This window comes from Penicillium cataractarum (genome assembly GCF_028827025.1).
Source record: "Penicillium cataractarum strain IBT 29864 chromosome Unknown utg000002l, whole genome shotgun sequence".
Taxonomy (NCBI): Eukaryota; Fungi; Ascomycota; class Eurotiomycetes; order Eurotiales; family Aspergillaceae; genus Penicillium; species Penicillium cataractarum.
This window is the reverse complement of record NW_026622738.1, coordinates 4,001,850-4,029,773: the sequence shown is the minus strand read 5'-3', so window position 1 is coordinate 4,029,773 and position 27,924 is coordinate 4,001,850. Positions and strand designations below refer to the sequence as shown.

The following is a 27,924-nucleotide window of genomic DNA, read 5'->3' as shown; positions in this document are numbered from 1 at the left end:
CATCTCAAATTCCTCTGGTTACTTGCTGGTCTTTGTAGTTTACTCTAAACTTCTTTTGTCCTTTTTTCTTTGAGCTCGTGCCTTGTTGCTTTTGTTACTTGTCTTATGTCCGGCAAGAGAATAGACTTAGAAATAGTCGGGTACAGGGTCACCCGCCACTGAACAATTCAATCTCAAATTCCATCTGAATATATCTTTTCCTTTCAACTAAGATCTATCCTACTTTCACTTCCAGTACTTACTTCCCCATAGCCCTGTCAATCACCCTTCCGAGTTTACTGTGCATTCCCCACCAAACAAGAACCACCCAGCTTCCCCCATATGCCCCCCCCCCCCCCCCTTCGGAACCACCCCGTGCAAAAAAAAAGGAACAACCCGGCCTTCGCAAGGAATTATCCCGAGCCTAAGCCTGAGCCTGAGCCTTGAATTTTACCCTTAATAGCCAAGACCATCCAAACCCACCCTAAACATCCGATCTCGGGATACCCAGCAGTGCGGCTATCGGCTCTTTCACAAGCTCCCGCATCACCACTCTAAACAGTAGTACATGTAGTGGTGTGTTACGGAGGAATTCCTTTCCTAGTTTAATTTACTTGAAGAATAATAGACTACTGTAGGCTTGAAATCGCTGTTCGCTCCTTTCATCCGTGTTGCGCTAGTATTGTAATATTCCTTCCCGGTTGCGGCGCTGCCATGTTGCTCCGTTTGACCTCGGCTATACAGAAGTACTGTATGCAGTGACTTTGCTGTTGGATCTTGTGGGTAGGGCGGCCCGCTGATGATTTTGCTTATATGGATAGTGTCTGCTTGTGGTATTGGTATTATTTAGTGTCAGGACTTGGTGTTTGGTGGTTTCATGTGCTATTGTTTTTCTCTTTTGGCATATGATCTTGTGATATACTGCGTCATGTGGTTTGGTGGCTGGGGGATATTCATATGAAGATTGGATTTGGCTTGTGATTAAGCTTGACTGGTTAGTTGATTGCTGGCCATTTCCCTGGCTTTATCTGGGATGTTTGAGCATATATTGGGATGATTATTGAAGTGTTATAGAGTGGTATTTATTAGGTAGGTGTCCTGGATGCTCCTGAGATTCTTGATGGAGTGGATTGCCATACATCTACCTCACCAAAGTCTTATTCTGGTGAGACTAGTATTTCAAAGCTTGCGGCTGAAATATATCACTTAAATGATTATTTTAGGAGGTACTATACTCTTGCAGAATCATGAAGAAAAACCGTATAGGGAGAAGATGTCTAGGGCAATCCAAGACTGGCTGGGGCACAGTAGAGACTGCACTATAGGCCCCATCCTCTTAGGTAAATCTCGAAAGAGGCATTTAATCATTGGTGAAAGGACCAGGCTCGGTTTATTGAACCCGAGACTGAAGATTGTCATTGGGCAAGCCACACTTTTGTGTAGGGTTGGGGATTTTTGCCTAAAAGAGCTTATTGGCTGCCATTGCTCTCTTTATAACGCCCACAGATAAGTTTCTTTGTTGATATATAGAAAGTGCTTAAGAATGTGTTGATATCAACTTCTAAAAGTCTGTGGTACAATAAGAAAAGCAACAGCTAGAAAAGGAAGCTGCCAACGTGAACATACTAATCTTACAAATATACGAAGCAAGTCACGTCACCTACACTCAATACCACAGGCAAACGAGTCAGATAAAACTGAATAAGGTACAATTGTTTGTATTACAGTCAACTACACCCTGAACAACAAAGGAGATATTGGCAAAGAATCTAGGCACAGGTGATCACATCAAATCCAAACGAGGAAAACACGCTTTTCCCTCGATCTAGGGCTGTATGGTATACAAGGGGGTTTAAACGGTCAGGCCGAGGTCCTCAGCGTAGGGAAGCTGGAAGACGTCACCGACGCTGACGAGGGTGGCCTTGCCGGTGAGGAAGGACTTGGCAACCTGGAAGAAAGAGTTAGTATTGAAAGAAAAAAAGTGATAAACGGGATAAACGGGATTGACATACCTCCTTGACCTGCTGCTCAGTGACCTTCTCGATGGCCTGGGCAATCTCGCCAATCTGGTAGGGCTTGGCACCGTGGATCAGACCAGAGCCGGTAGCCTCGAGGCCGGTCTCGAGAGTCTGGACGGACTCCAGAGCACGGAACTTGGCCAGAGCGGCGGCCTTCTTGATGTCCTCGCTGGAGACCTCGCCGGCGGCGGCCTTCTTGAGAGCATCGACGACGTTCTTGCTGGCGGCACCAACCTGCTCAGCCTGGCCGGAGAGAGTGACGGTGAAGAGACCAGCGTCAGAGTAGGCGAGGTTCTTGGTGGACACGTTGAGCTGGTTGAAGCCCTTGGTGGCCTGGGACAGGAGAGAGAAACCGGGAGTCCACTTGATGGTGGACTCGCCGCCGAGCAGAGCGGCGAGAACGGAAGCCTCGGCCTTGTAACCGGCGGTGCCGAAGGCGCTGGAGCCGGGGAAGGCGATCACAACGGCGTTACCGGTCTTGGAGGCGATGCGCTGCTCACCACCGAAGTACTTGCTGGCCTCGGAGGGCTGAACCTTGTACTGGCCGGCGGTGGTGCCGGTGGGGAGGTCCTTGAAGAACTGACCGACCCACTTGTTGACATCGGCGGAGTTGGGGCCGGTGGCAACGAGAGCAACGTTGGACTTGGCGTAGGCGTCCTTGGCGAACTCAGCCAGGGCATCGGCAGAGAGGTACTTCTCGTAGGGGGAAGAAGGAGAGGGGGTGACGGGGGAGCCCAGGCCACGGTGGAAAGCGACACCGTGAGCGGCATCAAGAGCAACGTTCTCGGGGTTGGCGAAAGCGGCCTGCTGGTTGTACTTGAGGAGGTAGCTGACGACCTCGCTCAGCTCGTGGTCTAGACAAGAAAGAAAAAAAAAATCATGTTAGTATCAAAGGTTTCCCCAAGTATAACTTCGGCTGCCATTCTGCCAATATCTTCTTATCCTGTTTTCGCAATTGCCATCGCCAATGGGGCTGGATCCAACTCACCAGCGAACTTGGGTTGGCTGGCAACCTCGGCCAACAGCTCTGTGAAGTATGGGAGGTCGTTGGCCAGGAACTTGGCACGGAGAACGACGTTTTCGCGCGAGTGTGTCGACGAGATCTCACCGCCCAGCAGCTCAACCTCACGAGTGATCCGCAGTGCCGAACGCTTGAGAGTAGTCTGTTCAATTGGTTAACGTTAGCATTGGGAGAAGAGCCCTGGAGATGATCGAATTGGGATGGGGGTCCGGGGATCGGCTTGCGGTTGATACCACCACAACGAACCTTGAAAGCGAACTTCTCGAGGGCATCGGCGAAGCCGGGGAAGGGCTGGTAACGAGAACCAGCCTTGGCGACAAGGGCCAGAGTACCGGTAGGGCCAGCAACCTCACGGTTGGCAACCTTCACGCCGGCGGCCTCGGTGACATCGTACTGGAAAGACGGGTTGGCAGCAGAGGCCATGGCCCGACGGCCGGCGGAGAGCGCACGCGGCGCATTTCGGCTGAGGGAGGACCGCGACAGCATTGTGCACCGGGAGCAATTGGAGGAGGAGAGAAGATAAATAGAAACCCAGAAGGGTTGAGGAGGGGAGGACAATTGAAGGGAGGGGGGTTCTCGGATGGGGGAGGAGAGGGAAGCAGTCGGGTTACGAAAAGCTTCAAGATGTCGGGGCGGGTTGATTACTCCGCTGCTGATTGGCTGAAGTGACGAGTCGGACGGAACCGGAATATCTTTTCTGCCCTGCTTGTATATGGTGATATTTTGGTGATGGTAGAACTATTTATGAATATAGAGATTAACAAATGATTGGAATCAACTAATTGAGCTAGTTTTGTAATGCTATGATCATTGAATCCTCTCATCCGTTCTGTGGCGTTGTATATTCTCATTATATTCTCATCCTTAATTCCCCGATGTTCATCCTGGTCACCTGACCCATATCACGTGACTGATAAGCAAAAAGTTGCTCGTCAAGTTACTTCGACAGCAGCACAGCACTTCCACCCCTCCTCCCCATGAATCTTTTGCGGTGACCTCAATCGCCTCTCGTGAGGACTGGAGGACGGCCACATTTGCATCTGCGCCATGACGATGTCGCAGGTTCGCGTTTACCCCGCTCAGCCCCTCATACGATCAGCACTGACGCATAAGTTGCATAGTACGCCGCGGAGCTCTGCGCGCTCCTTATCGAGGACCAGTTTGGCGAGCTTTTCGCGGTGAGTGAAATCCGGCTCTACGATGATGGATTTTCAGCTGCGCGGAGCAAAATTCTGGACAGCAGCATTGAAAACCAACCCGTTTCATGAAGATCCAGAACTGATGAGAGATTCAACGTTTCACAGCGAATCTTCACAACCCTCCAGCGCTATGAGCGGCTGCCACTGCCCCGTCTCAAGTTCTACTCCCGCTTGACCGATCGCCAGCTACACCATGGATTGGTGGCTATGATCCAACACCACCTCGTCTACCACTTTACCTCCCTCGAAGACGGCAACACCTACTATGCCGCGAACCCGCAGGCTGCGTACTATCTCGTGCGCTCCGGCAAGATCATTCAGTTGGTCGAGAGTCGACTCGGCGAATATGCAGCTCGAGTTATGGAAACCATCTTGTACCTGGGGCATGCGCCCATCACACACCTCGAAACGCTCCCCGATCTGCGATATCTGAAGTCCGAGACCACAAATGGCGTTGTCAAGGATGAGGAGCAGGAGGAGCAACAGGTTGAAGAGCAGGAGGAAGAAGCTCAAGACTTTGACCAGCAAGCGGAAGAAGAAACCAATGGTACCAATGGGAACCATGCTGAAGAGGTCCACCAGAAACCGGCACCACTGCACTCCACCCTAAAAGCACTTGCGTCGCATGGTTACATTCTACGGGTTAAAGATGCGCACTTCCAAAGCCCCGAAGACAACTACATCGAGGCTCACAAGGCGGCTTCAAATCGATCCGATATCAAGCTTCTCAAGGGAAAGAGGCTGACAGAGGAATTGCTTCTAAAGACCGAAGAAATCCTTAGGGAACGCACAGACGGCGATCTCTCAGAAGCTTGGATGGTTAATGGCATGCCTCGCGGTGTGAAGAGAAAGTTTGCCAATGGCACCTCCGAGTCCGCGAGCAAGTGGCCTCAAACGGACCAGAACGGCGCAAATGGTAACCATGCAGACGAAGATGAGGAGAACGACTGGTCCGAGGATGAAGATGGGTTTGACAATATCCCGATGGAGGTGAGCATTCGCTTTTTTCCCCCACGGCACTCTATCCTAAAGCTAACTGGCATTCCCAGCCTGGACTGGTCCTTCGAGTCAACTACGAAAAGCTAGACGTGGCTCTACGAAACGCCCGCTTCGTCGAAATGGCCGAGCACAACGCTCTCCCCGCCACAGCAGAGGTTTACGAAACTCTCCTCCGTCGCATCGAATACGTCACCAAACGCTGTCGCGACACCACCGAGATCCCCCGCGAAGGCGAGGAAGGCGAACAATTCTCCCTCCCAATCGAGACATACAAGATCGTCAACGACGTCGATCCCACCCTAGATCTATCATCCTGTATGGGCCCCTTACACCCAGCCTCGGAGCCTCTAAACCGCCGGGGCAAGCGGCCCCTCGAGAACGGAGTAAACGGCGACCACCACGACGACGAAGAAGACAACGCCGACAACGAAATCAGCCGCGCCTACGAGATAAACCAACACCTCCAACTCCTCGAACAAGCCCCGCACAACCTCGCCTCCCACGTCAGACTATCCGACGGCATCAAATGGCGCGTCGGCTTCCGCGGTCTAGCCCGCAAACTGCGACACCTCGAACTAGAACGACTAGTGGAAATGCGCTACGGCGACGTCGCCCTCCGCGTCCTCCGCGTCCTCCACGCAAAGGGCAAACTCGACGAAAAACGTCTCCAGGAAATATCTCTCCTCCCCTTCAAAGACCTCCGTCAAACCCTCGCCAGCATGCAAACGGGCGGCTTCGTGGATCTCCAAGAAGTCCCCAAAGACGCGCAGCGTCAGCCGTCCAAGACCATCTTCCTCTGGTACTTTGATCCGGATCGTGTGTGCAGCAGTGTCCTCGAGGACACGTACAAGGCTATGTCGCGCACACTGCAGCGGATTAAATTCGAGCGCAATCTTCGGCGGGATTTCTTGGATAAGACGGAGCGTAGTGATGTCAAGGGTAATGAGGAGAAGTGGTTGAGTGAGGGGGAATTGGAGCAGTTGCAGCGGTGGAGGGATATGGAGGCTATTCTGTTAGGCGTTGTTTCTCGCTTGGATGATATGGTTGCTGTATTCCGGGACTTTTGAGGCAGGCAAAGCAAACAATAAGCAAAGTTGTGTGTCTTTGGGAGTTCGTTTTCCTATCTCTTCTTGTGCATATGTAACCGGTTTTTTTTCATGAGCGATGAGATTTATTGGTGGGTATCGAGATATGTGATTATTCTGACATCGTATGTTTGAGGGTGTCATTCTGTGCCATCTTATTTCTTGTATTCTATGCTTGGTAGGGTCTTGATCTGCTATGAGGATTCTCGTTCTGAAGCATTGCCTACGTAGCATCCTAGAATAGTAACGCCTGATATTAGTTGGAACCCTACGCAGTCTACTGCAAGATCTTATATCAAATCGATCATGGATTATATTGCCCGAGCCCAGATCATAAATACAACTGCACATGTGGCAACATGATCATATGAAAACACATCTCACACGAACAACGATCACCTTTAGACACATATATCACATATCACGTCTATCTGAATATATTTCAAGACAAGACTCGACAAGATGGCAGAAAAAATGCCAAAGTAAAAAGATACTTCCAAAAGTAAACCGGCCTCCCGAGAAAAACCAAATCAACACCAACGCTATCAAACCACCGAAAAATACCCCCAAAAGCGAAAAAGATATAGATCATTACACATCTGCAAGAAGAAGAAGAAAAAAAAGAGCCGCCACAAATAAACCCTGGTTGATCTGGCCCAGATTCACCTTTCTTTCCTGAGTAGAGAAAACGAGGTATGCAGGGAGAAACAAAAAGAAAATGAACAAGAAATGAATAAAATGAAACAAAATTTCCCAATCCCGCCCCTAAAATCATGGTCTTTTGGTGTACAATTTGGTCATGGTCATGATGGACTCTTGTTTGAGGAGTCTGGACCCGTGCCATTGGTGGTGATAGTGGTGGCAGTGTCGGTGGTCGTGGGTGACGTTTTGTCGGCCACCGCACCTGTAGGTGAGGAGCTGGTCGGCGTGTCGTTGAGATTAACACCGGCAAGCTTGGCCTCGGCATCGGCCAATTTTGATGCAGTCTCGTCGAGGGTCTTTTTCAAGGCCTTGATGTAGTCAATAGCCATCTCCACAGCGCTGGCCTTGCTAATGGCCTGGTTCGCCGGCTTCTCCTTCTCCTTGTCGCCTGGCTTGGCACCGGATGCAGCAGCCTCTTTAGCTTGTCGAATCTGAATAAACTCGGGTGGAATGAGAGACTCGATCTCCTTCAGAGCATTGTTAATGCGATTCCGGCGTCCCTGCTCTGCAAGCTTGTGGTTGGTTCGCTTGGAGCTCAGATTCTCAGCGAGTGTCTCAGGGTAGGAGACTCCTGAGGGCAGAGTGCCGTCCAGAATGTGCTGATAGTTGGACTTGGAAGCTAGGTAGAGCGCGTCTTGAGACAAACCTGTCGGAGAAAATATTGTTAGTACCGCAATGGATTTCAAAGGATATAAAGGGATTTCCTTGGGAATGGAAGATGATGAGGGAGGCAATCAACTTACTGTCACTACCTCGCATCAAAGGTTGAATGCTTGGACTAATCTTCGGACGCAACAGCGGGCTGGCATGTGTGGAGCTGACACTAGGTCGCTTCCGACTAGATATCGACGCCCGAGATGGATCAGACCTCTTGGGCACCGGCCCACTCGGTGAGGGCATCGCCATGGTGCGTGGACTGGGTGCAATCGACATGGGTGTACGGTCGGCCGCCGGGGTAGATCGGGGCTCGATCAATGGGGTCCCATGGGCTGAGATGACTGGGCTGGCAGTGCTGTGTGCACTCGTATCGATCCGGTTAATCTTAGGGCGTGGCTGCAGAGCTGGCTGGGCTGCCTCTGGGAGAGAAATATCCTCCATCATCTCGTCTGGAATCTCCAACTGGGCCTGACCCATTAACTGATCCGAAGGCTCTTGCGTATGTTGAGATCGCTGAATGCGCATGAGCGTAGCCGGCGTGGCTGCCGTGCCCGGCAATTGCTGAGAGGACTGGTGGGGGAGAATGGCGGGGGACTTGCGAGGTGGAGGAACGGCGGGTGGTGGCATCAATGAGTCGGGCAAGGGTTCGGGGGAGACGGAGTCCTGACCAGATCCCTCGTTACTACTTTCCTGGAGGGAGCGCACATCATGGTTTGGCGGTTTGTTCAGCTCCTGGGCCATGCGATTGTAGAGATCCTCCGAGCTGGGTGCATGTTGTTTGCCCCGAGTGCGCTGCGTCTGCGTCGTCTGTGCACGGATATGAGGAGACTGGCGGGCTTTAGTCGCGCGCCCGGCAAGTCGAGAGGAAGCAGCTGAAGGTCGCCGGCGGGTCTTGCGGATGATGCTGGGAGAAGGTGGAGCAGATGTTCCGGGAAGAGGGTTGACCTCCGCAGTAGTGGGGACGAAGCCCACATCCGAGACCTGGCGCGCATGGAATTGGTAGCCATTACTAGAGGTGTGAGCATTTTGCGCTTCCAGCGCGGGCGACGTCAGAGGAGTGAAGTATTCGCCGGGGATGGTGTATTCAGGGAGTCGGAATTGGTTTTCCAAGGGAGTCATGGCGGGGGACACCAGGGGAGTGTACAAGGCCTGGTCGTGGGAAAAAGAAACAGGTGTCAGTTCGGGTTTACATGGTTAGGCTAAAATTGACGGTTTGCAGAGACATACCTGTTCCTCGTTGATGCGCGAGTAGCGATCGTACATATCAGAGTGGTCATCCACGCGCTGCGGGTACCGGGGAGCATTGCCGTGCAGCTCCATACTGTTGGGAGTGGGAGGAATCATCTGTTGGCCTTGTTGCAGATAATGTTGAGCCGAGGGACCCTGTTGCGACATTGCGTGCTGCTGTTGATGCGATGTGTCCTGGGCGCAGAAACCGGGAGTCATGGTGGGCGTGGAGTACGGGATAGGACCCGGCTGGGATTGCATAGAGGCCTGCATGGCGCCGTGGCCGTTAAAGTCCATTGCGAGACCTTCCATTGGGCTTGTGAACTGATGCGACCGGGGATCTGAAGCCATGGACTGGTCGGGGCCTGTCGTAGTAGGAGGCACTATGGAATGTTGCTGGTCCTGCAACTGCTGCTGTGCTGGTCCGTGCCCGTCGAGGTCGGTAAATTGCATATTGAACTCGAGGAAGTTGGAGAATTCATCTTCGCCGGGGGCCGTGATAAGCTGATTCTCGTGGATCTGCTCCGGCCAAGTCATGGCCGGTTGATGATCCATGGTGGATGGAAAGAGAGAGAGACCTTTTGGTCTATCCTTAATCCAATGCCACGAGAAGGGAGATATCAAGAGAAGGACGGAGATGGGGGGGGGGGTCCTTTTTTCTCCTTGGTGGTTGGCCGGACTGAGTCGACAGACTGGATTGGCCGGATTGGCTGGGATGATTGCGAGTGGAGCGGGGTTCAAGTTGCAGGAACACTACGCCCTTATCTGTAGTTCTCCGTGATCCTCTTCTCCGACCGTCAATCTCTCAATAGATCAGCAGGAAATAACGAAGGACGTAGTTGAAGGGAAGGAAAGGAAGAGAAAGTGAGAGTGAGAGAGTGAGAGGGTGGAGGAGGTGGAGGAGGGGGGGGGGGGGAAGAGGAACAGGAAGGTGAAAGTGTGGGAAGTGGGCGAGAGGGTGGAGTGTACGGAGAAGACTGGGAAACTGAGATGAGGCCGGGCGGAGACGGTACGTTCATTCAGTCCAGGACTTTCTAGTATTATTCTCTAGACTCTAGAAGACGAGATGGTCCTTCTGTTCTTAACTCTACAACGTATAGACTTTTGGGATGAGACTTGAAAGTACCTAGGAAGTACTTAGAAGACACTTTAGAAGACTAGAAACATTATTAGGGCCATTCCGGCTTGTTGTAGCGAGCCGTTAACTCGACTTGTCGCCTAGTGAAGGGTTAGTCTCGTACCCTAGGAGACTAGGACACCTTTCCGAGGGAGACGAACACACTTAGTTAATAGCCAGAGTCACTTGGTTACCTCAAAAGTCAGTAACATTGTAGCCTGCTAAGTTTTTTTTTAATGAGAATTCCCCCGAGAAAAGTCCCCCCGAAGTACCCAGTCCGTACCAGACTTACTAGTACTAAGTGTACTACTGTACTAAAGTGTACTACTGTATACCCATGCCCCGGTCATTTCAGCCGGGGGGCCATTCCAACTTCCGCCCTGCTCTTAGCCTGTTAGCCTGCTAGCCTGCTTGCGCATTTTCTGGCGCTAGAGGCGGTCGATTAGCCGATGCAGGGCTGGTCATCTTTTGAGTTGGTGGCGCTCTAGAAGAACGCCCCGTTCTACAGTTCCATCTCATATGATCTTCGTAGAAATAACCATTCTAGAATACGAATAATCGCATTGACGCCGTAGAATATTCTACCACCTGTCTTTTTTTGCCTCCCCGGCCCTGGATCTTCCCCAAAAGGAATAAGATTAACGTGACAAGATTCATCCACAGTGGAGCCCGTCCAAAGACTCGCAGACCTCGCAGGGACCACCTCAGAAGAAAAATAATCCCGAGATCGGCTTGGCAGATTACTTCCACGTCTATCCTGTTGGCTTATCTAATCATATACGGCGTCTTCTCTAAAATATACCCAAGTCATACATTTTCTGCCTCAGGCCACAATCAGCTGACCTACAGCTCTCTAATACCAACTGGACCTCAAGATACGAACTAACTAACCCAGCTAACCCTCCAATTCAAGCTCATCCTCCCACGGGCAAAATACCCAACCGGCAAACACACAATGCCCGTCCTCCTAGCCCTCCTCTGGCTCTGCCACCTAGCCACCGCCTCCCTAACAATCTCCATCCCCCCATCCACCCACCTCCCAAACCCCCATGTCCTCCCCGCAACAACCCGTGCAACTCTCACCACCCTCCCCGCCGCCGGCGCCGGCGACCGCGATCCCACCCACATCCTAACCACCTCCCTCACTCGCGGTTCTACGCTGGTCTTCCGTGACATCCCCGCCGGTCACCCCGAATCGTACCTGCTCGACATTCGCGCCGGCGAGTACGTGTTTGCCCCGTACCGCGTGGATATCGCGGCCGACGGCTCGGTGCTTGGTGTTTGGGAGACATTCCGTGGTAACCCCTGGGATAATCGTGGCGCGGAGAAATATGTCGTTGATGTTGCGGGTAAGAAGGCGGCGGATGTTGTGGTTGAGGCGAAAGTTCTTGGACGAAAGGGTTTCTACGAGGAGCGGGCTAAGTGTGAGTGATATCAATCTTGATACCGCCTATTTTAGCTCCAGATTGGGTTAGAGTATCTCTCTTGAGATCAATTGGCTAATATGCTTTGATTGGAATATAGTCTCGCCCTTGAGCCTGGTCAAGAACCCGATGATTCTTATGGCTATCGTGGCACTCGCCATGACCTTTGGAATGCCCAAGCTTATGGAGAACAGTACGTGCATCGACCCTTAATTCTCGACCGGGCCTCTACCACTACGGTAGATGCTGGGTTCGGAATATCTTTTATCTTATAACTAACCATCCCCGCTCCCATTTACAGTGGACCCCGAGATGCGCGCCGAATTCGAACAGCAATCCCGTGCCTCCCCTCTGACTGGTGCTACCACCAATGCCATGACTGGCGGTGGCTTTGATCTTGCCGGATGGATGGCCGGCACCGCGCCCAGCCCCATGGCCAGTGCTGAAGGGGCTCGCGAGGGTGCGACGGGTCGAGAGGCCGCTGGCTCTGCGCGGAAGCGTGGTTAGCCAGCTTGTATCGGTGTTTAATATGTCAAGTTCTTGTAGATTAAAATTTAATCAGATCTTCGAATTTGAATGATAGATGATCTAGCATATCTGATGATCTAGCATTGCCCGTAGCTATAAGACTATCCCAGAGGAAACACATGATCCATTATGTACGTCGTGTCACAGACCCATGCCAAAGAGCAAAAAGCAAAGAAGCAAAAGCAAAACCAATCCTTCTCGGGCGTTCAAAGTCAAAATCCATGTACATCATAAAAACGTAAAATAAGGGGGATCCCGGGATAAGGAGCGTATCAAAACATCAAAAAAAAAGAAAACAACCCCCATAGACAACGCCCAGGTGGATCATAACTAGAAATCACCTCCACCAAAATCATCACCACCACCACCACCCCAATCTCCACCCCCATTATCATAGTTATCATTATGATCCCCCAAATCCTCCACCGCATCCGCAATCAACAACCCACCTAACAATCCACCTCCGACACCCAACGCCGCCGCCCCCGCAGTCCCCATTCCCCCAGACTTTCGCGGCGGCTGTTGCGCGTAATACCCACCCTGCTGGGGATATCCCCCTCCATAACCACCGCCATATCCGGCCTGTGGATATCCATACCCCTGCTGGGGCGGGTAACCACCACCCCCGTAATACTGTCCGGGAGGGGGTCCCTGTTGTTGCGGGTACGAGGCATATTGCTGCTGAGGCGGGGGCCGTGAGGAGCTCGAGCTCTTGCCCATGAGTTTACTCAGGAAACCGCCCTTGCTGCGCTTTTGTTCTGGCATGGGACTTTGTGATTGGGGGAGGGGACTTTGCGAGGGACCGCCGTAGCTGGGCTGTCCTTGGCCAGAGGATGGGTTGCTGTAGTAGTCTGTTGCTGCGCCGCGATCGCCACTTTGGCCGCGGGCTCGGGAGTCCTCTTCGGCTTGGAGTTGGGCGGCTAGACGGGCGTCCTCGTCGATGGTGTTGGAGGGGGTGCTGTCCTTGGTGCTGTTTACGGGATTGTAGGGATTGTTCGAGGCCATAGGTTGCTTTCTGTCGCTTGGGAGGGCTTCGGCGGGCAGTTCAATGGGTGGGGGGCCCGCGGGGGGGCCAGAAGGTGGTGGTGCTTCGGGGCGCTCCCATTGTGATTTGCCCGTGGCGATGTTGATGTAGAACCTGGACAGGGGAGGATGGGTTAGAGTTCTGTGGGTGTTGTGACTAGTTGGAAAAAGCACTGGTACTCACCATGTCTGATAGCGCTCGTCGTACTGGGCTTTCCACCCCTCCGGTACTGTCGGCGGGGGCGGGCCGGGAGGCGGGGCGTAGGAGGACATGAGTCGAGTAGGAATGTGAGGATGGAGATGAGTTTGAGTTTGCAGAGAGAGTTGAGAGAGGAATGAGCAAGGTTTGTAAGACGGGATAGGTGGGATTACAAAGGGGGGTTCGGTTAGAAGAGAGAAAGCCAAGAGGCCAACTTCCGACGCAGGTGTTATATACGGAGACCCTGGCCTCAGCGGGGCCCGGAACGAATGCGCCGCGGGGAGGCACTACTACGCAATAGAGGGGCTGCGCCACCGTGGCAGTGTTATATCATCGTCATTGGCAGGCACCATCATATTCACTATTCTAACACATTTATACAATTTGGAATTAGGATTATTTTTGGGGTCTGCATTGATACCTACGGTAGCGATGCTTATATACCCTTCTAGAATCTACTTATTCTAGAATCCTTCCTAATGTGAAAGTCTCTTCTTGGCTTGATCTCCACTAGCCTTATTCTAGGGAACTGTGTATATCTAAAGTACTCTGAACCCCACTCCAAGAGGACCCTATCATTTACCCATTAGACAGCTACTCTAGTCTAGACTTTTATATGCTAATTAATTCCACGCCAGCCTCGATGAGATAAGATCTCACTATGTTCATCCCATCCCTAACCTATCCCGGGACTATATAGTTTAACTCCCGTGAGCTTATATACCCAGCGAATACTTGATAAAGAGACCAACTCTCATAAAACTGTGATTAACAGGTGGTATTACATAACTCATGGAACCAGTCCATCCGCTAAAACGAGTCAAAAATAACCATACAGCAATAAAAACAGCACCCAGATCCATCAGAGGTCATCGGCTTCCAGATTCGCATCGACATCTCGGCTATCAGGCCACCAATAATCCTCATCTGATTCTTCATCCAAGACCTTCGGAATCGGAGAAGGCGAAAGAGAAAGCTGACGAAGCATTGACTGGTCTAATAGCTCACAGTCGGAGTCCATCGTTGAGTCGCCGGTAGCCGCGGTCACGGACGCAGTCGCAGGAGTAGCAGAACTGGTAGTAACCAGCTCAGAATCGGAATCCATGGTCAGATCGATGACCGATTCCTCAAGCCTCGTGATAACGTGAGGATTCTTCCTTTGCTTCTTCAGCTTGTCTTTCTTCTTTTTCTTCTTCCGAGCTGGACTAGAAGCGTGGCCCTCCTTGTCAATACCGCCAAAGTCGATCCGGTTATCCCGCTTTCTTTTTTGCAAGTTATCCCCTCCATTTGGTAGACTAGAGGCTCCGGATCTCCAGCGGCGCGAGTGACGGGCGCGGGCAAGATTGAACTGGCATTGGAGTTCTCGGCGTGAGCCTGCATCTAATCCGAGTCGCTCATTAACAGGTGGTCCAGCAAACTGCCGTAGTTGGTACTCGGTCGACAACGGGGTCCGCTTGAGCTTATCCAGAGTTGTCGTCTCAGGAAGACCCCGAGCCCAAGGCGCATAGGGACCATCATACTTCGGTCCCTGAACTGGGCCAAAGATCGGATCCATGGTCAACTTGCCGGAGGCAATAAGCTCTTTAGCGAGAGGCACCCCGAGCAATTCGGTACATGGCGGCTCCGGGGCATACTTAAAGTCGAAGTTAACGACTTCATCTTCCGTGTGTTCACAAAATAGAACATGAACGCCACCGCTATAGTCTCCAAGAAGGAGCTGTGACTTGTCCGCAGAGAACGCTCCACTCGTAATACCGTCATTTAGGTGTACCGTATTCGCGACTAGGGCATCTTGCGTTGAGCGACGAATATCCCATTGTTTGAGATACCCATCGGAGCCGCCGGTGTAGAACTGGTCGATCGTTGTGCCCCAGAGCGCCACCCGCACACCGAAATCCGTGTATTCTCGAGAATATCGAGGATTGAGGGAATTTAGGGAGTTACCGTGCGAAAGCTTATGAATAGGTCTCGAATCTTTACGAGAATCCCAAACATATGTGCTTCCGTCCGTGCAGCTTGCAGTGATGTATGTTGAGTCCATTGGGCAGAACGTCACCTCGTTCATGTCTACCGCCGAGCAGGCGCACTTGCCAGTGACGACCACCTTGCCGCCGGACTCAATGTCATAGAGTTGAACCACCGATTTGGATCGCAGTGGAAGGTTCATCGACTGGCTGTAGGCACTTCCTATCGCGAACCGTCGCATGGAGGGATGCCATTTCACATCAAAGATGTTTTGCGAGTCTGGACTGAGCTTGCGTCGCTCAATAGAAGATTCAGTCACCATCCACATGCCGAGGTGGCCAAGGAGTGGGACTTTGTATTGATCTTTAACGTATTCGCCCATTCCCCCGACTAGGTAATTTTTCGTCGCCTCACTCTGTCCCCACGCCAAGGTCGTCGGTTCAAGGACGATGTTCGCTTTCTGGCGAGGATCGCGGTGAATTTCTAGAGGCTTGGGAGTCGGAGTTTTATCGAACAAATTCCACAAGCCAAATGAATGCGTCGTCCCCGTAGCCACTAGATGGGGCATGAATTTTGAAACAGACATGACTTGTACATTGGAATCATGCCGCAGTGTTTTGACGCAAGTAGGGGTATCGGGAGAAGTGAGAGGATCCGTGTTCCATATCTTCACCGTATGGTCGAAGCTTGCAGTATAGAGCTGCCGATGGACCCATTCAATAGTGGAGACGGTTGGGAAAAGACGTTCGTCTGCCGTGGCTGTATTTGATTCCCGGCGAATATGGTGATCGGGCAGCTCATACAGGCAATTCCGTGCAAGGTCACCAAACAGCAAGTTATTGCTACGGTTGTACTCATCAGACTGTGCAGTAGCCCCAGTAGCAAACTTCGTACCGTCCGGTGACCACACCAGGGTGCTCACGTCGTTGGAAGCGCCCTTCCACGTCTTCCGGAGCTTCAGGTTTGAGCTCACTGTCGCACGCAGAAGCTCATGATCGGGTCTCGCGCCTCGTAGTTCTCGAGTCCACAAGAGTTTTGAAAGGTTGGCTTTACGTCGCTGTTCATCCTCGACCTGGATACCGACAGGAAAGTCCTGTAATGATGGACGTCCTGGCGAGGACTGACGTTGCTGCGTGGACGAACGTGGAGAGGCAGGAGGTGGTGGAGACTCGGAGACGGCAGGAGTATCCTCTCTCTCAGACTGATGTGGAGAATCATGAGAACCCGCTTGGTGCCTGGAGAGCGTCTTGAGATTGTAGGTCGCAGGTTCTGCCCGAGACCGAGTAGATCGCCGTCTAGATGGGGATATGGGTTGAGCCAGAGGCTTTGGAGTCGGAGACCTTGAAGATTGAGATGATGGTGAAGACGGTCTGTACTCAGACGAGGACATCGATGGCTGAGAGTCTGAAGGCTGTGGCGGGGCCGGTTCGGTGAGTTTGTTGGACGCTTGTTTAGTGACTTGGGTGGCTGGCCCTGTCTTCTCGCTCTGACTTCGATTTGCGTTCAAGAGTGCCACGCTTCTTCGCAAGTCCCCTTGTCGAGTAGAGGTTGGGACTGGGGCCTTAGTGGGTTTCTCGCGAGAGATGGGAGGGGCTATTTTTGGTGCGACTCGAGGAGCAAGAAGCTTCTTAGGAGGTCCAGTGGTATTCCCTAAAGTAGGGGTTTCCCGAGCCGGCACGGTGCCATTCACAGAAGTAGGAGATCCCTGAGGAGGCGCAATAGTATTGACCGGAGCGGGAATTTCCTTGAGGGGTTCCGTGTTCCTCGTTGGAGCAGGAGTTGCTGGAGGAGCGGGCGGAGCAGAAGAGGGGGAAGTGAAGCCATTTGATAAAGCGATATCAGTCGGTTTGGGTTTCGCGAAAGTCGGCGTGGCAATATATTGCTCCTCCGCCACCTCACTTTGAGGAACCCATCCCAATTCAGTCTGTCCGAAGGTCGTATGGCCATGCGTCACGAAGCTAACCGCATGGTCTGACCGCAGTCCATTGGATGGTTCAGCCTGACCATAGGTATATTGTTTGTAAAGGTGCTCCGCCAGAGACTCGAGGCCAGGTTCCTTCGAAAAGTCCAAGGTAAAGGCTGGAGTTGTACTTCGAGGCGTGCCTCGCGTGAAATAGAGTGAAAGGTGCGACATTGCAGCTGTTGTTCGTCCGTCTCACTTCCAAAACTTCCAGGACAGCGTGGGGTCGAGGTATCTAGAAAGAAGGCATTCTTTCTGACCTATATCGGGACGAGATGGAGGAATTGCGCGCTTAAATCGGTGGGAGATGATAGTGCGAGATAGACATGCCATCCGCAAAGTGGTTTGAATAGGGTATCGATATGGTGGCGCTATGCCAAGCGCCCAGCAGAGGTCACGATTCACACGTCGAAGAGGTCGCAATGATATCGCAATCCGATCTCTAGCGGGACAGGATGAGACTCGGAGTCCCCTAGGTTGACTGGTGCATTTGGCAATGAGGCGACTTCGTGGGAAGCGGAAAGCGGGAGAAGGCGATGAGACCGATGTGAGGGGAGGCAAGACTGCATTTGCGATTATTAGCAGAGACACCAAGACACTGCGACATAAGTACTTCAAAACATACATTGGGATACTGTGCCAAACAACCCCTCCGCAGTACGGGCCTCGAAAGACGACGCTTGCGAACAAAGAACGAGTCGCGAAAACGCGCTACGCGGAGACGCCAACTGCGGGCGGTGAGGGCCAAATGTACGGGAGGGTGGAGCATCCCCGCTCTAGTGAGGTACATAGTGGACTCCCTCTATAAACATTGATTATCGATGTAAATAAATTCAGACTGAGTATAAGAGATAATAAATACATGGGCAATGAATTAGAAAACTATCTAAATATCACTTTGCAATCTCATTATTGGTTCTTTGCAGACGAAAAAAGAAAGGCATTGTATATGTACAGAAACTGTCGGGAGTACCCGACGGCTGATCTTGGTCGAGTAGAGGGATATCGAGAGAGGCACCTATCTCTCACTTAGGCGCAAATAACGTAATAAAGGGAGAGATTACCATCTCATAAGCAGCTCCCTTCTTACTATGTAGTATAGTTGCAAGACGCGAGTATAGCGATGATCGCTAGTTTCTAAGGTTCGTTCGAGGAAAGGCCTAATATATGTCTCTCCCTCAAACCGAGACCGAGGTAGGTAGGCATCGCATTGGCACGGCCATTTACTTGCGAATAGAGCGGCCCTTGCGCACAGACACCATGGCGTCGTAGAGCACATCCTTGAAGGCGAAGAGGAAGGCGGCGGTGATGGCACTCTGAGTCACCTTGGGACCAATTCCTAAAGTTTACAATGTTAGCATCTACTTGATTGGTTCATTAGTCCGAAAGGAAACTTACCCTTGTACAGACCGGTGTATCCCTCCTCCCGGATAATCTTCTTAAGGCTGCCATTCAGGCTCTCCTTAGGGCCATCCTTGCTGGCCACGTGCATGCGGCTCTTGACGGTGATATAAGGGTATGTGATGCTGGTGGCCAGGATCTTGCCCAACGCACCCAGATAGAAAGCATCCTTAGGAGTCATACGCCGACGGCGCTCGACAATATTCTTCAGTTGCTCGAAAATGGTATACTGAAGGATGGGGTTGATCACCAGGATCAAGGCCGGCAGGACACCGGCGAACAGGGCCTTAGGGCCCTCCTCCTTCAGAAGAGTCATCAAAGTGCTGAAGGTTGAGGCCTTGGCCTTCTTGGGTGCGCCGGGTAGGCTCTCATCAGACTCAGACTTGCGAGCTGTCATGCGGGTGTTGATGACCCAGATAGGGTTGGTCAACATGACGGTAGCACTGCCCGCGATGGCACCAGCAATCATGGACTCCACGGTCGTGAGCTTCTTCGAGGCACGGCCGGACTGGATTGCGCCCTTCTCGAAGGCGGCACGGGTCCACTCATACCAGTAATAGTATACGAAGTTGGTGACACTGATTCCGAACAGGGCGGACTCCAGGCCGGAGTAGAGACCGGAGATACCCTCACGTTGAACGATGCGACGCACCGCGTCGAGGGTTGTGGAGTGCGCGCGCTTGGATTCGACCTGGGCTCTCGTGGATAGCGTGATCAGAGGGTATCTGCCGAGGGTGGATCTTAGCAAAACAGGAATGACCCATGGGGTAGAAATCGCGGGGTATTATCAATCGTACGTCATGACCATCGATAGAATACCACCTCCTGCACCTGCCAGCGCATGAGCAATGTTATCGCTCTGCTGCACGACCGCAGAAGGCGCGGGCTTGGGCTGTTGCTGAGGTTGAGACATGGTGAAGGGTGGAGGTCGGTTTGCGGAAGGGCGGGAAGTGGTTGAATCGTTGAGTCAAGACCCGAAGGTGAGGCGAGAGAGAGAGAGACAGACGGGAAGGGAAAGAAAAAGGCAGATAGTCACAGCCCAGGAAAAGGAGCGGATCGGTTTGAAGAAAAGGGTTTCCAGGAGAAGAGCGCGATAATGATTCGGCTTGGGCGAGGGAGAGAGAGAGAGTTCATGACGTTTTGCCGAGTGCTGTGCCTCGGCTCCTGCACAACTCCACAAAGGGTCGATTATTCCGAGCCGCCTAGGGTAGTAAGACGACACAAATGATGGGGACTCGGATATGCGACTCGACTCCTTTCCACATGGAGCATAGCGAATTCGGTTGGTCCGCCGAGAAACTCGGGGCGTGTATTGGACGCTAGGTGGGCTATTGGAAATTAAAATCTTCATGATAGTCCGGGGGGTTTTTTAGCAGGTGCTTTGGCATGTGATCCCCTTGCTCCCTTTCCTGGCCTCCTAGATATAACAAGGATAAAGATCTATTAGTACACTATTCACTTACACGGTATTAGAGTAAAGTTAAGTAGAAGCTTTTGCAGTAAATAAGGAGCTACGAAACTTGCAAGGTATGTTCCTTTGGTCCTATATAGGGATCATCAGTTCATAGACCTCTCCAACCACAATTACTAGTACAACTACGGAGATCAATAGGCCAAGTAAAGAGGGACAACAAGACATTCTCAAGGGATGGAGTCATACAAGGAGGCTTTAAACATGAAACACAGAAAGATAAAAAACCCAATGAGGTTTTCGCCATTAATCCATTCTGAAGAGATGAATCCAACCTACAAGAAAGAACAAGAGAGAATGAAGGGCCAAGAAGAAAATAGATGCGGCCAGGAATAAGAAGAAACAAAGGAGAAGAAAAAAGAGAAACACCAGCGGTAATCACAAAGCAAAACGAAGAATGACAAAACGCAGAGCCATCTAAAGCACAGGTAAGAAAAGGGAGGGAAGAGTCAAGGGCAACACCCAGATTGGCACTCGCAAAAGACGAATGAGACGAGCTTCCCCCTTCCCAAATTTCTCGGGGCTGTCTGGACTCGATGGCTAGCTTTCAGTCAACGGTCGAGCGGGTGGGTAAAAAGACAAGCCTGGCTGCCGATGAGATTATCACGCCGCTTGGAAACCCTCATCCATGAATGTAACATTGCGCCAGATGGAAGTACCGCCTTGTACACTGGGTTCCATGGTCGTCTAGCAGCAGCCGCCTGCGGATCCAGACTGGACGCCCTGGCCCTGACCAACCTGCACGGTGGGCTTGTTGTTGACAGTGGCCGTTCCCATGCGCTCCTTGATCTGTCGGGCCATCGTCAAGAATGCCTGCTCGACGTTGGATGCGTTCTTGGCGGAGGTCTCGAGGAAGGGAATTCCAAGGCTGTCGGCAAACTCCTATGGAAGAGAAAACAAAAACTGTCAGTCACGAGCCCGACAAAACCACAACACGTCACCAGGTCATCTCCAGCGTCCTCTACTCAAGCAAATAAAATAGCAACCCAAGGCTATCGGTCTCCATGGAGAAAAGCTTACCTTCGCGACGGTGTACTCCACGACCTTCTTGTCCTCCATATCGCTCTTGTTGCCAACAAGGAGCTTGTTGACACCCTCGGTAGCATATCGGTCAATCTCCTGAAGCCACTGCTTAACGTTGTTGAAGGAGTCCATGTCGGTCACATCATAAACGACACAAATACCGTGGGCACCACGATAGTAAGAGGAGGTGATGGTACGGAAGCGTTCCTGGCCAGCAGTGTCCCACTGGAAAAAAGGCGAAGGCCGGGTTAGCTTGCGTGCATCCAGGCGCCATACGCGCTCAAGAGTTTAGAAGAGGGTTTCGTACAATCTGAAGTTTCACGGTCTTGCCATCGAGCTCGATAGTCCGGATTTTCTGTCCACCCGTCAGCATCAACAGTCCCCCGGTTACCACGACACAGCCCCGCAAAAAGCAATAGATCCACATACGAAGTCGACACCAATAGTCGAGATGTAGCTTTCGGTGTAGGTGTCGTCGGCGAAACGGAGCAGCAAGCAAGACTTTCCAACACCGGAGTCTCCGATGAGGAGGAGCTTGAAGAGATAATCGTATCTATTTTGGTTAGGTCATGCAGATCGGCGAGATGGGGGATCGTTGGGTGCGATGAAGCGGCCAACGCTGCGGATAAGACTCTGCATAGTGAAGAAGCGTCAGTTAAGTTCCCCAGTCAACTAGTACTCGGGGGATGGCCAGAGACGAGTCCGCGACCATCGGCGATGGAGACAGAGCAGGAGGTTTCCCCAAAATAGACCAAATGGACGGGAGCGGAGACTTACCACTCGGGGTTCATGATGGGCTAGCAGTGAACGGACGAGGGAAGGCAGTCAAAGAGAAGCGGAGGCGAACACAGACGAGAGTCGAGCAAGAGATGGAATCGAAGGGTGTTCGGGGTCGGTGTTGGGGGGGGGGGGGTTCTTTGGAGGGGACTGAATGATGAACGCCTGAAATGATAGGAGGTGCAGGAGGCCAGATGCACCTGATGCGCAGCTTTGTTTCAGCGGTCACCGCCACCACCGCCCGATCTAGTCAGCTACAGTTAATCATGTAATTAACGTCTAGTATAGTTAATTTGATTAAGTCTACCATTAGATTTGCCTACAATATTTGATTTTCAATATATATCATTTGAACTTGAGACTATTCCAATATCCAAATATACTTTCTCTTCCTTGTATTTCTACTGCTCAACTCTACTCGCCAAAGTAATACTACAAACTATGACGGAGTGCGTCACTCGATGTGGCTGATCCCGTGATCCTCCTGTAGCCTCGTGGGAGTTACTCCTGGCAGGTGACCGCCACACGTTACCAAGGTGAGATCTTGGAAAATGACTGTCACATTGAGCTCAATTATCTCTTTCTTATTTTTTTTCTAACCAAATGATACGATGACCACCACCAACCCTCCTCAACTATGGGTCTTATGCAGCGGCTCAGGGAATCATTAGTCAGTCCTATTCAGTTCTTCCCTTACGCGTATCCGTGGGCCTTCAGCCACTCCAGAACCAGAGCCTCATCTCGCTCCTTGTAGGATGCGTTCGTCCGGATATTGTCCTGGACAATGACGAGGGCACGGTCATACGCGGCCGTGTCCTTGCCCTTGAAGAACTCGGAAATGTCATCGCCAATCGCGTGGTCAGCGAACTTGGACAGACCCATACGAATGAACCGCTCGAACACAACGTTGTTCGAGGAAAGGCGAGCAGAGACCGAAGCCCAGTTCGTCTTGATGTACTCCCACAGCAGGTGGCGCACCTTGGAGTTGGCGGCCAGAGCCACCGCACCGCTGTGGAGGTCCTGAATGGCCACCTTGTCCGAGAAGACAAAGTCCAGGTAGTCCGTGACCAGGGCCGCGTCCTTGGTGCGGCCCATGGAGGCCAGGCAGATCTCCTTGCCGTCCACAGAGTCCGTCCGCAGGTACTCCTCCTTCACGGCATCGTACTCCTTGCGACCACCCTCAGACACGTTCAGGCTGAAGATCGCGGCGCGCAGGTTGGTGTGGATGGCGGTCTTATCTTGACCGGTTGCCCAGAGATCGAATCGGCGCTTGGCCTCGGCGACGATGCTAAAAGAATAGTTGTAAGCAAGCAGGAACGATGGGGCAGGGTTTCCATCCAAGCAGGGCAAAAGAGAGAGAAGGCTTACTTTTCGTGGCCAGCGTTACCCGCCATGGCGATCAAAAGCTTACGAAGCTGGATGATAAGATAGTCCTCGTTGGCCTGGAACTCCCAGCCAATGCGCTCAGCCGCTGGGGCAGCCAGGCTCCGAGTGAACTTCTTGAGGCCCTCGGCAACCTGCTCATTCTGCGAGAAGACAGAGCGGAGGTTGGCGAGGGAGGAAGACACCTGGGACCAAACCCTGTGAATTTGATGATCAGTAACTGCAGTGGCATGGTGTAAAACCGGGGAAGGGTTGGTTTCCTTACAGGTAGTTTTCCTCTCCCTTGAAACCCTCGAGGAGAGACAGCAAGGCGGGAGTGTTGCCATCGCCAGAGACAGCAAGGGCAGTCGCATCACCAAGCAGACCAATCTTGTCCTCGGTGCTTAGGAGATCAAGAGACTGACCCAGCTTTTCCAAACGCGCAGGGGGGTAGTTGGTGCGGTAGAATCCAGCCAGATCCTTGTTTATCTTGTAGAAGCCGTCGGCGCCGATGTCTCCCACGGTGTCAGATTTCTGAGTGAGAGCCCGGGTGTCCACGGTAGCCAGGTTCTCGCCGGACTTGATACCGAGAGGAATCCACCAAGTGGTCTCATCCTCCTCAGGCTTGGCATCACCAGTGGACAGGAATCGGCTTTGACGGACGCTGACCTGACCGGGCTCCTCGGCAACGGTCACAACGGGGAACCCGATCTTGCGAATCCAGGGGTCCTTTTGTACTAGTTAAGCATGCTTGCATAGAATAAAGGATGGTTATTCGGATCATTAATTTGACTTACCATGAACTTGTGCACGTCCTGACCGGAAGCCTTGCTCAAAGCAGACCACAGATCGTTAGTAGTGGCGTTGCCTAAGGAAAAGTCAGCTGTAAGCCCCCTCAACGAATTTTGAACTCAAAATTCTTACCATATGCGTGAGACTTGAGGTAGTCAGCCACACCGCGAAGGAAGGTCTCGCGGCCAAGGTGGACACTAAGCATGCGAATAACAGAGCTACCCTTCAGGTAACTGATGTGATCAAAGATCTGGTCCACCTCGAGAGCATTTCGGACGGGGACCTCAATGGGGTGAGAAGCACGGAGCGAGTCGAGGTGGAAAGCTTGTTGGACACCCTCAGCCTGTGACAATGTCAATCGTGGTCTTTGGAGAAAAGAAGGGTTTACCTCGATTACTACGTACAACGAACTGAGACCAGATGTTCCAGTCTGCAAGACTTGGTTAGTTACTGCCTCACATAATTTTTTGTCAATTGTTCGCTTGGACTCACCAGGATAGAAGTGGTCGACAGCCAACCAACCAACCCAAGTGGCGAAGCCCTCGTTGAGCCAAAGCTCATTCCACCAGTCCATGGTGACGAGGTTGCCGAACCACTGATGGGCCAACTCTGTAATATCAAGCTATGTCAGAACAATGACCTTCACTATGATAACATCACACAGGCGGAGAAGTCTTACCGTGCGCAACGACATAGGCAATACGGTTCTTATACCGGTTGTCCGATTTGCCCTCATCGAAAAGAACGGCAGTCGTCCGGTAGGTCACGAGACCCCAGTTCTCCATGGCTCCCATGGCCTAGAATCAATCTTCAGTCAGCCGGCTATTAATCCAAGTTGGTGAATGTCTCGAAACTTACAAACTCGTGCACTGCCAAGAGATCAGCCTTGGGCAGAGGGTATTCAATCTCGAAGATCTCCGAGAAATAGTCAACGGTCCGGTGGGCACATTCAAGTGCAAAGCGGGCCTGGTCCTTAAGACCACGAGTAGTGTAGACACGCACGGGAATGCTCTTTCCCTGGTACTTGCGCTCGGTCATCGCCTCGACATATTCGAAGTCACCAATGGCCCACGCCAGGAGCTATGAGATGAATAGTGTGTTAGCAAACAGCACCACACCTTTCAAGGCCTGGCAGGGCTGGGGGTTCTACTCACGTAAGTGCTCATGACGGGGGTCTTCTCAAAGGTGACGAATTTGAGGCCGGAGTTGCTACCTTCCCGCTCGGACTTAACAGGCATGTTGCTAAGCGCCGTTTGGCCCTTGGGGATTTCAATCTCAAAGTCGAAGGTGGCCTTCAAGTTCGGCTCGTCGAAGCAAGGGAAGGCCCGGCGAGCATCGCAGGACTCGAACTGAGTGCTAAGCATATAGTAGAAATCTCCTTCCTTGGGAGTATCGGCAGCGGGCTCACCGACAGGCTTGTACTTGGAGCGGTAGAAACCAGCCATGGCGTTGTTCATGGTTCCGGTGAAGTTGATGGACAGCACAACATCCGATGGAGTTAGTTCCTCGGCGAACTTCAGAGTCACACGCTCTGACTTCTTATCGTAGCTGATGTCGGTGGTCTTGGCCACTGAAGCTCCTAAGACGAGAAAAAAAAGTCGTCAGCCCAGTTCCATCCGAGTTGTTCGCCAACTGTATAGTTGGTAAGAATAGTCTAACCATCCTTGCCTAGCACCTCAGCACTCTGCACATCGATTTCCTTCGAGTTCAGGACGACCTCCTTTGTAGCACGAGTGATTTTGGCGTCGACCTTCACCACACCCTTGTAGCCCCACGAGCCACTGAACTGCAAATCGAAGAGGGAAACATGATAGTTGATAGGCTTGGCACTATAGCTTCGGATTAGCACGGTTGAATGCATTTTGGTACACAGTAAACTGGGATGCCTGGGGGAGGTCATGGTTGACTGCTTGTGTCTTTCCCCCTCAGTCGGCATCACTCACACGTCAGGAAGAGTCTCTCTGTCGGTGGACGCCATCATGCGAGCTTCAGCAGAACAGTGTCTTATGGGCGATAAACCGAAAGATACTCTGGGGGCAGGTATCGGAAGTCGAGAGCGTAAACGAGGGGTTTGATGGGATGATATTGAAGAGAAAACAGAGGCGGATGTGGAAGCAGAAGAGGAAGAAGCAGAAGCGAAAGAGAAAGAGGAGGGGGAGGGGCGGAGAGTGACTTGACGGCCGTGGATTGCAACGCCTGCGCGTTTTGACGCCGCAATGGATCTTCTCCCCCACATCGGCGTCTTTAGCGACGGCTAGTGTCGGACTCGGGTTGGCTGGGATATTATGCGACGTGAATGGTCTTTCGTTTCTTCACCATCCCTTGGTTGAGCCGGTCCGAAGAGGTTTCGACAGACGGAGCTCCGGCGGAGCTTGGACCCTCTTTGGCGGCTAATTCGTGCCGCGCCTTTGACACTATCTTTCTCTTCTCTCCACCCACTTTCAGTTCCATTCTTTGGACCTTTGCGAATCGTCGCCATGGCCGACTCGGATGAGGAATATGTGGGGAGCGTCACCGACGATGAAGATGATCTCCAGGTGACTCGGACGGACCAGACTCAGCCACGAAAGAGAAAGCAACGTGGAGCGGCGGAATGGGAGCTGTCTCGTACTTGGGAGACTCTGGTTGAGGGCGCCGATGGAACCATCAGCTCGACAGTTGAAGGACTGCTCGAGGCGAGCAAGCGCAAGAGGTCAGATTCGTTCAGCAAGAGTTCCGATTCCTTTGGTACTAACTTTCTTTTACGGCGGGTAGGCTGCTCAAAGATACTACGCCTCTACAACGAGGTATCATACGACATCTCATTCTTATCCTCGACCTCTCACAATCCATGTCCGAAAAAGACCTTCGGCCAACACGATACCTCCTGACTCTACGATATGCCCAAGAATTTGTGCGGGAATTCTTTGAGCAAAACCCCATCTCGCAACTTGGTGTTCTGGGACTTCGAGACGGACTCGCGGTTCGAGTTAGCGATATCAGTGGCAATCCAACAGAACACTTGACCGCGATCCAGGAGCTCAAGACTCAGGATCCAAAGGGCCTCCCTAGTCTACAGAATGGCTTGGAAATGGCCCGCGGTGCTCTCTTGTACGTCTCATCTTACTCACACCCTTATCTCTTGTGAAAATTACCAGCTAGGCTAACCAGCATATTCGTATAGCCACACACCTAGCCATGGTACTAGGGAAGTCCTCGTCATCTTCGGCTCCCTTCTCTCCTCCGACCCCGGCGATATCCACCAAACTATCAACACCCTGGTCACCGACAAAGTCCGTGTCCGGATCGTCGGTCTTGCCGCTCAAGTCGCCATCTGTCAAGAGCTATGCAGCCGGACAAATCGAGGCGATGAAACGGCATATGGAGTCGCGCTCAACGAGCAACATTTCCGGGAGCTCCTGATGGACGTGACGACGCCACTAGCAACCCAGAAGCAATCGGCGAGCTCGCTCCTAATGATGGGCTTCCCCTCACGTACCGTGGAACCCACCCCTTCCCTATGTGCATGCCACTCGAGGCCCTCTCGAGGTGGCTATCTGTGTTCGCGCTGCGGGAGCAAAGTGTGCAGTCTGCCCGCCGAGTGTCCGTCCTGTGGCCTCACGCTAATTCTTTCAACCCACCTTGCGCGCTCCTACCACCACTTGTTCCCTTTGATGAACTGGGTGGAGGTACCCTGGCGCCGTGCCTCGAGCACCGCCTGCTTTGCTTGTGGACTTCCCTTCCCAGCGGTACCACCAGAGGATCAGTGGTCGGTAACGGAGAATCATGCTAAAGGCATGAGTGTCAGCAGTCGCTACCAGTGCACAGCATGCCAGAACCACTTCTGCATTGACTGTGATCTTTTTGCGCATGAGGTCGTTCACAATTGCCCCGGATGCCAAAGTCACAGCGTCCAGGCGGTCTCCGAGGGGATGGATACTACTACTTGAATTTTTTTTTAAAAAAAAAAGATTGCATCGCATGGATCGGCGTTGAAGGATTTTATAAGGCATGGA

The 27,924-nt window shown here is 52.1% G+C and overlaps 10 protein-coding genes across 10 annotated transcripts; 3 read left to right on the top strand and 7 right to left on the bottom strand.

Moving 5' to 3' along the window:
* Nucleotides 1–1,831: 1,831 nt before the first annotated feature.
* Nucleotides 1,832–3,504, bottom strand: N7496_003483 (ubiquinol--cytochrome-c reductase subunit 2; the record flags this gene model as incomplete). The annotated part of the gene is made up of 4 exons (XM_056696414.1): nucleotides 1,832–1,927; nucleotides 1,992–2,851; nucleotides 2,986–3,160; nucleotides 3,265–3,504. 4 exons carry the CDS (start codon nucleotides 3,502–3,504, stop codon nucleotides 1,832–1,834), a joined length of 1,371 nt encoding a protein of 456 aa, XP_056558626.1.
* Nucleotides 3,505–4,071: 567 nt separating this feature from the next.
* Nucleotides 4,072–6,283, top strand: N7496_003482 (uncharacterized protein; the record flags this gene model as incomplete). Its single annotated transcript, XM_056696413.1, has 4 exons — nucleotides 4,072–4,080; nucleotides 4,140–4,196; nucleotides 4,323–5,207; nucleotides 5,267–6,283. 4 exons carry the CDS (start codon nucleotides 4,072–4,074, stop codon nucleotides 6,281–6,283), a joined length of 1,968 nt encoding a protein of 655 aa, XP_056558625.1.
* An 821-nt stretch (nucleotides 6,284–7,104) lies between these two features.
* Nucleotides 7,105–9,442, bottom strand: N7496_003481 (phosphate-sensing transcription factor PHO4; the record flags this gene model as incomplete). The annotated part of the gene is made up of 3 exons (XM_056696412.1): nucleotides 7,105–7,649; nucleotides 7,747–8,809; nucleotides 8,888–9,442. The coding sequence occupies 3 exons, from the start codon at nucleotides 9,440–9,442 to the stop codon at nucleotides 7,105–7,107; spliced, it is 2,163 nt and encodes a 720-aa protein (XP_056558624.1).
* A 1,517-nt stretch (nucleotides 9,443–10,959) lies between these two features.
* N7496_003480 (uncharacterized protein) lies at nucleotides 10,960–11,935 on the top strand (the record flags this gene model as incomplete). The annotated part of the gene is made up of 3 exons (XM_056696411.1): nucleotides 10,960–11,428; nucleotides 11,529–11,621; nucleotides 11,730–11,935. The coding sequence occupies 3 exons, from the start codon at nucleotides 10,960–10,962 to the stop codon at nucleotides 11,933–11,935; spliced, it is 768 nt and encodes a 255-aa protein (XP_056558623.1).
* A 351-nt stretch (nucleotides 11,936–12,286) lies between these two features.
* On the bottom strand, nucleotides 12,287–13,252 carry N7496_003479 (WW domain-containing protein; the record flags this gene model as incomplete). The annotated part of the gene is made up of 2 exons (XM_056696410.1): nucleotides 12,287–13,094; nucleotides 13,164–13,252. The coding sequence occupies 2 exons, from the start codon at nucleotides 13,250–13,252 to the stop codon at nucleotides 12,287–12,289; spliced, it is 897 nt and encodes a 298-aa protein (XP_056558622.1).
* Nucleotides 13,253–14,040: 788 nt separating this feature from the next.
* On the bottom strand, nucleotides 14,041–17,277 carry N7496_003478 (WD repeat protein; the record flags this gene model as incomplete). The annotated part of the gene is made up of 1 exon (XM_056696409.1): nucleotides 14,041–17,277. The coding sequence occupies one exon, from the start codon at nucleotides 17,275–17,277 to the stop codon at nucleotides 14,041–14,043; it is 3,237 nt and encodes a 1,078-aa protein (XP_056558621.1).
* A 1,049-nt stretch (nucleotides 17,278–18,326) lies between these two features.
* On the bottom strand, nucleotides 18,327–19,417 carry pmp47 (putative peroxisomal membrane protein Pmp47; the record flags this gene model as incomplete). Its single annotated transcript, XM_056696408.1, has 3 exons — nucleotides 18,327–18,442; nucleotides 18,502–19,229; nucleotides 19,302–19,417. The coding sequence occupies 3 exons, from the start codon at nucleotides 19,415–19,417 to the stop codon at nucleotides 18,327–18,329; spliced, it is 960 nt and encodes a 319-aa protein (XP_056558620.1).
* A 1,245-nt stretch (nucleotides 19,418–20,662) lies between these two features.
* N7496_003476 (Rab family GTPase YPT1) lies at nucleotides 20,663–21,637 on the bottom strand (the record flags this gene model as incomplete). Its single annotated transcript, XM_056696407.1, has 4 exons — nucleotides 20,663–20,857; nucleotides 20,996–21,223; nucleotides 21,428–21,532; nucleotides 21,617–21,637. The coding sequence occupies 4 exons, from the start codon at nucleotides 21,635–21,637 to the stop codon at nucleotides 20,663–20,665; spliced, it is 549 nt and encodes a 182-aa protein (XP_056558619.1).
* An 831-nt stretch (nucleotides 21,638–22,468) lies between these two features.
* Nucleotides 22,469–25,910, bottom strand: N7496_003475 (M1 family metallopeptidase; the record flags this gene model as incomplete). The annotated part of the gene is made up of 12 exons (XM_056696406.1): nucleotides 22,469–23,063; nucleotides 23,144–23,356; nucleotides 23,424–23,866; nucleotides 23,935–24,005; nucleotides 24,062–24,272; nucleotides 24,334–24,359; nucleotides 24,422–24,538; nucleotides 24,609–24,726; nucleotides 24,788–25,009; nucleotides 25,084–25,508; nucleotides 25,589–25,758; nucleotides 25,873–25,910. 12 exons carry the CDS (start codon nucleotides 25,908–25,910, stop codon nucleotides 22,469–22,471), a joined length of 2,649 nt encoding a protein of 882 aa, XP_056558618.1.
* Nucleotides 25,911–26,406: 496 nt separating this feature from the next.
* Nucleotides 26,407–27,858, top strand: N7496_003474 (TFIIH/NER complex subunit SSL1; the record flags this gene model as incomplete). Its single annotated transcript, XM_056696405.1, has 3 exons — nucleotides 26,407–26,621; nucleotides 26,684–27,019; nucleotides 27,093–27,858. 3 exons carry the CDS (start codon nucleotides 26,407–26,409, stop codon nucleotides 27,856–27,858), a joined length of 1,317 nt encoding a protein of 438 aa, XP_056558617.1.
* Between the last annotated feature and the right edge of the window lie 66 nt (nucleotides 27,859–27,924).